We start from the raw sequence: 6,547 nt of genomic DNA on the forward strand, positions 1-6,547 counted from the left end.
TATAACATGTTAATCATCATATGATTTTGGTTTGCGTCCCTTGGGCACGCCAGAAACCTATGATTGTGGGTTCGAATCCCGGTTCGCCCCGATTATGTTTCTAGGTTTGTCAGCACCTTACCCGTGTTCGTGGGTTTCACCGAAGTGGTAAACGTCTGAGACCTGCATCACTTCGGGCTTTCCTCCCACATTAAGCTGACACGCCGCGATATAACTGGAATACTGTTAAAAGCGGCGTTAAACCCAACTCACTCACTCACTTATGATTTCGGTGAGTTCAAGCGATGTCACACAGGATTCTTCTCATATACGGTACTGTTTTATACACAATTCCAAGTGAATTGTTAGAGTTTGGTCTACCATGTCGCAGTTTAACAGGGACACCCAACTCAGACACAGTGTACTGTCTCCGACATGACCGTCCCTGTTTTATCCTCAAGATGCCGATCCCCAAGAAGGGTAACAACACGTACTATCTTTACCGCCTTTTTGTTTGACGCGGCCGCGGATCGAACCACCGACCTTCCGATCTCTGCGCTTTAAAAATGTAACCAACACACCTTAAACTAACAAATATGACTAGCTTCTTCATCTGAGGGTGGGGCGGTCGGGTAGCCTAGTGGTTAAAGTGTTCGCTGGTCACGCCGAAGACCCGGGTTCGATTCCCGACATGGGTACAATGTGTGAAGCCCATTTCTGGTGTCCCCCGCCGTGATATTGCTGGAATATTGCTAAAAGCGGCGTAAAACCATACTCACTCACTCACTCATCTGAGGGTGTACTATAAGGTGACATAATTCAGTACACTCGTGTTTTTATTACAGATCTTCTACTACTCGGGGAACCTGTTCAAGGGGGCAGGGCTAGATGAATCCACAGCCACACACGCCACGAGCGGGGTTGGAGCTGTCATGGTTGTCATGACACTGGTGACGATTCCACTCATGGACCGGGTTGGTCGACGGACACTGCATCTCATTGGTCTAGGCGGAATGGCCGTGTCTAGCATTTTAATTACAGTGTGCCTCTCACTTCTGGTGAGTTGGAAGAGGATTATGTAGAAACTATGATAAACAATTACGATTACTCAAGCCATGTCAAGAATAAATGCACATTTCATTAGCATAATGTTTCTCTTATACAAACAAGATGCAATTTAAAAGTAAGTGGTACTTTCAATTTTTATATATTAGGGTCCTTTTCAGAGATTGGACCTGGCTTTCCAAATACGGCTATCGTCTAATAATAGATTGACAAAAGTGCCTGAGGGAAAGTTCTGTCATGATGACTAATTTACCCTCTCTAACATTAGCCATCCTCCCGAGGCAAGGGAGATAACTGACTAAATAAGTCCAGTTTCCACCCCTGCCGAACAAAGCTGGAATTCCGTGGCTCGATCGTAGCGCCGCTGGTGACTATTACGAGTTACGTCCCTTCTATGTCCTCCTACTGACCAATCAAATTCCGCCTCTCATATCCCTTGCATTTGCTTCAAACAAAATGGCGGCGCCCAGACAAAACGATCTGATCAATAATCATGATATTTATTGTAATAAAACGGGTCGTTCTGGACTTTTATCGACAGTTGACAGCTCTGCCCCGGGAAGATGCACATTAGCATAAACATCGTGTGTTTTTTTTTATATATGAACGACAAACCTAAAAGTTCATTGTATTCCAGGACCGGGTAGAGTGGTTTAAAGTGGCAAGCATCGCTACGTCTCTCCTGTTTGTCGTCTTCTTCGCCCTTGGACCAGGTACGTGGGCAAAGTGACCTCCTCTAAAACGATATAATAAATGAGTGACTGAATTAGATTTTCCACCGCTTCAAACACTACAGTTAAATCACAGAGTGAAAGCACGAAGCTATGCAGGTCTTAGACGTTTACCACTTTGAAACCAACGAGCATAGGTATGGTTCTGACAAACCTAGAATCATAATGATGTCTAATATGGGATTCCAAACAACAATCATAAGTTCCTGGCACGCCCAAGGGATGCAACTCTGCTCAGCACTTCGAGGAGCCGTGGTTACGTTGGCCATCGTTGCCCGTGTAATATGTAAGGTATTGATTAGACCTATAAGGTGTGACAACTAATTTTAGCACTTGGTTAAAATCATGAGTTAAAGAGCGGTGGGGTAGCCTAGTAGTTAAAGCGTTCTCTCGTCACATCGAAGGCCCGAGTTCAATTCCCCACATGGGTACAATGTTTGAAGCCCATTTCCGGTGTCCCCCTCCGTGATACTGTTGGAATACTTATTGCTTAAAGTGGCGTAAAACAATACTCACTCACACTTTTATTAAAAGTAATTTAATTAAAACATGTTAACGGTTAGTTTTTGTCAAACACAATTTATTCTTCTCATTTCAAGGCTCCATACCCTGGTTGATAGTGGCTGAGTTGTTCTCCCAGGGGCCGAGATCGTCCGCCATCAGTGTCTCTGTCCTCGTCAACTGGGTGGCCAACTTCTGTGTGGGTTACGCCTTCCCCCAGATGCAGGTAAAAATACTAAAAGTCCCCTATTTTCGATACAGGATCTCAATTTACATAGATATGTAAATTCCAGTTGACCCGTGAGGATCCAGGGTAAGAGACCCGTGAACATCCGGGGTAGAATACGTCTTCAGCAACCCATGCTTGCCGAAAAAGGCGACTATGCTTGTCGTAAAAGGCAACTAACGGGATCGTGTGGTCAGGTTCGGTGACTTGCATGTCATCATATCCCAATTTCGTGGGACCCGTGAAGATTCCGGGGTAGAATAGGTCTTCAGCAACCCATGCTTGCCGTAAAAGGTGACTATGCTTGTCGTAAAAGGCGACTAACTGGTTCGGTGGTCAGGCTCGCTGACTTGGTTGATGCATGGCATCGATCCCAATTACGTGGATCGATACTCATAATGTCAATCACTGACTTGTATGGTCCAGACTCGATTATTTACAGACCGCCGTCATATAGCTGGAATATTGCTGAGTTTGGCGTTAAACGACAAACAAACAAACCAGGGTAAGAATAGAGGTCTCCAGCAACATATGCTTGTCGTAAGATCGGGATCGGGTGGTCAGGTTCGGTGACATGCATGTCATCATATCCAACTTGTTTTTAAACAAAATTTTGCATTAATGACTAAATTGTCAATATATTAACTTGGTCTCGTCGATATATGGCTGAGATAATGCCGATGTGACGTGAAATTTTAACTCACTCACTCACTCATATCCAAATGTCGTGGATCGACGATCAAGATCATAGGATTGTCTGGTACATATTTAATTATTTACTGACTGAATTCATATAGCTGGAATATTGCTGGATGCGATGTTAAACAACAAACAAACAAACATTTTTCTTATGACAGCATACATATGAGTACGCAAAACGACATTTATTTCTCGTTCGACATTTTCTAAGATGTATTCTTTTGTTTTGTCTTTCCAGAAAGGACTGGGGAGCTACTCCTTCGTGCCCTTTACCGTTATGATCATATTGTTTTGGATATTCGTATTCATGTTCTTACCAGAAACGAAAGGCAGAACGATTGAGGAAATCTCATCAATATGGCGAAAAGAGGGAGGCAAAGGTGATAAGCCCAGATCAGAGAGCTATTTGGTCTCTTACCAGAAGAACCCCGACAGCTCATAAAGGGTTAACACATCACATCATCACGAACAAAATGACACTGTGCTGAGTCAACCTCTGCTGCAAAGATGCGCTTCAAGCGTTTGTGCAGGAGTAGCTGCTGTTGTGCCGTAAACTCAAGAGGTCACACCCTTGCTTCATTTACAGATCCGGAGGTTCTTAAACACTATACAACAGATATTATCAAAGAAACAATAACAATTATGTAATCCACCAGTACGGACATTTCAACCTTCCCAGCCCAACTATCAGAGTCAACTGTGACGTTTCGAGCAAGTGAAACGTTTTGACGTTATGAAACGCTGGCTTGTAGAACCGCTTAGTTAACCGGTTAATATCGATAGCTTGACCACTTATGAATAAGTGAGTGAATATAGTTTAACCCCGCTTTTAGCAATATTCCAGCAATATCACGGCGGGGGACAACAGAAATTGGCTTCACACATTGTACCCATTTCGGGATTCGAACGCGGGTCTTCGGCTTGACGAGCGAACGCCTTAACCACTAGGCTACCCGACCGCCCCTGACCTTTGAAGAGGTACCATATTGATATGTTTTTGCACATGTAAAACAAAGGACATAACCAGCGAGCTTGAGGTATGATATATTACCACATGAATATCTAGGTCACAGCATGAATAATGCAAGAGCATTATGATTAATAACAAGACGAGGCAAGACATCATTTGTTTGTCAGCTATGCAGGTGTAGCGCATTTGCTGGAATAATAATAGTTTGATTTGTTATGAACAGTTTTTTTTCTATTCCTGCTAATATGGCTTTTATTGAACTTACTCATGGTCACCTTTGGTATAATTTTTAAGGTAGCAAACAGTCAAAACTATTATTCTCGTTTGTACTAAGCAAAGATTACTGACATTGAAGGTTTGTTTGTTTGTTTGTTTGTTTGTTTGTTTTTTAAAGCCGCACTCAGCAATATTCCAGCTCTATGACGGCGGTCTGTAAATAATCGAGTCTGGACCAGACATTCAAGTGATTGATATCATGAACATCGATCCGCGCAATTGGGATCAACGACATACATCAATCAAGTCAGCGAACCTGACCACCCGATCCCGTTAGTCGCCTCTTACGACAAGCATAGTCGCCTTTCACGGCAAGCGTGGGTTGCTGAAGACCTATTCTACCCCGGATCTTCACGTTTCGAATGCAAAAGTGCGTATAATGATAGCACCTACCCCTGAAGTTTAGCTTTCCAGATACTTCTTCCTCCTGCAACCTATACTTTCGTAGGATACGACTAAATTGATCGCGTGGTCAGACTTGCGTGACATCGAAAGTTGATAGAGCGTCCTACGACCTTTGCACAGCAGTAGTTGCAATATGCAAGGCCTCAGTAAAAGGTTCCAAAATGTTTGCTGTTGACATTTGAATCACATTTTCAAATTCGACGCACAAACATGATGTCCGATGCAATTTCTTATTTTAGACTGGATTAATCTCTGTCGTACAGTGGTTCATAAACACATACCTATGATATACTCGGATTCCTACTACCAACGCTTTTATTGTGTTTGATCTCGGGTCATTATCAAAATATGTACCCTTTTTATGTCAGTAATCTCTATCTATCTATAAAGTTTGAGATAGCCCTTAACTTTCATCCTTAATTTTTCAGTGGGGAACCAATGTAATGTGGGGGACACAGAGAAGAGTAAATTATCATGTTTTTCTTTTTTTACTCACAACGAGTGATAATCCAGGTTTTAAAATGTGGTGATATTATTCTTTTTCTTTGCTAGGCTGAGGGAAAATATAAGTTTTACAATAATACACCGAAAGAAATAATGGATTTACTTTATATTTCTCTAAAAAGACCGGTAACTATAATGGTTACGCCAAGGACAATAGATTTCCACTGATTCTCCAGAGTATTTGAAATATTTCAAAATTATGTTTCTTTGTGTTGGCATAATTTACCCAACTATTTGCTAAGTTTAGACGTTTCTTGTTAAATCACTAACAGTCTGAATTTTCAAGTTTTATTTTTTGTTTATTCAACAGGACCAAAAGGGATACAAATTTGGATAATAACCCTCTCGTATTACTTCGAACACTCCATTTACTATATTTCATTGTCTTTCATATGTACATTCATCATCAGCAAAAAGACTGATGTATATATCCATTTTGATAATCCGATATTAAACAGACTCGTCGTTTTCAATTGTTATTATTATTTCAATTATATCTTTATGCATATTTGTGTAACGTATGTTCCCTTAAAAGTACACAGCAGAAAATATTGATTTGTAACAACTTTTCTATGTAATTCAATGTCATGCATATGTCGTACAATATGTGAGCCATATGTCTCAGAAGATGCACACAAGATGTCATAAAATGTCACACAATATGTCCCCGTGCGGACTTGGGTTGAATGTGCCCCAAGCACCACATCGCTGGTCGTAAGAGGCGACCAAATTGGGCAACATGCAGCTGTTTGCCGTAGGTTGAAGATCCGGGGTAAAATAGTACTTCAGCAACCCGTGCTTGTTGTAAAAGGTGACTATGCTTGTCGTAAAAGGCGACTAACGGGATCGGGTGATCAGGCTCGCTGACTTGGTTGATGCATGTCATCGATTCCAACTGCGTGGATCGATGCTCATGATATTAATCACTGGATTGTCTGATCCAGACTCGATTATTTACAGACCGCCGTCATATAGCTGGAATATTGCTGAGTTTGGCGTTAAACAACAAACCAACCAACCAACCGTGGGTTGTGTTCCTGTGTCGGCGAAGGACCGGAGTCTGTTGGTTCCAGGAGAAGCGTTCCTTTGCCTAATAGACCATTTTGACCCTTACTTCGCCTAGATGGGTGGTAGGATGGGCCCATTCTATCAATCGGCAGGTCATGCCAATCTGAACATCTTACTTTTCCT

At 42.0% G+C, this 6,547-nt stretch overlaps 1 protein-coding gene across 4 annotated transcripts in view; it reads left to right on the plus strand.

Annotated features, from left to right (window-relative positions):
- LOC125375872 (glucose transporter type 1-like) overlaps window positions 1-4,640 on the plus strand; it is a 45,473-nt gene extending 40,833 nt beyond the window's left edge. For all 4 annotated transcript variants that reach the window (XM_048386787.1, XM_048386788.1, XM_048386786.1 and 1 more), the window contains 4 exons: window positions 825-1,037; window positions 1,682-1,757; window positions 2,375-2,502; window positions 3,440-4,640. In XM_048386787.1, the coding sequence (XP_048242744.1) occupies window positions 825-1,037; window positions 1,682-1,757; window positions 2,375-2,502; window positions 3,440-3,643 (621 nt within the window). In that variant the 3' untranslated portion in view covers window positions 3,644-4,640. The remainder of the gene's footprint in view (window positions 1-824; window positions 1,038-1,681; window positions 1,758-2,374; window positions 2,503-3,439) is intronic.
- Window positions 4,641-6,547: the final 1,907 nt, after the last annotated feature.

Source organism: Haliotis rufescens, unplaced genomic scaffold (assembly GCF_023055435.1).
Source record: "Haliotis rufescens isolate VD_foot unplaced genomic scaffold, xgHalRufe1.0.p SCAF_60, whole genome shotgun sequence".
NCBI lineage: Eukaryota > Metazoa > Mollusca > Gastropoda > Lepetellida > Haliotidae > Haliotis > Haliotis rufescens.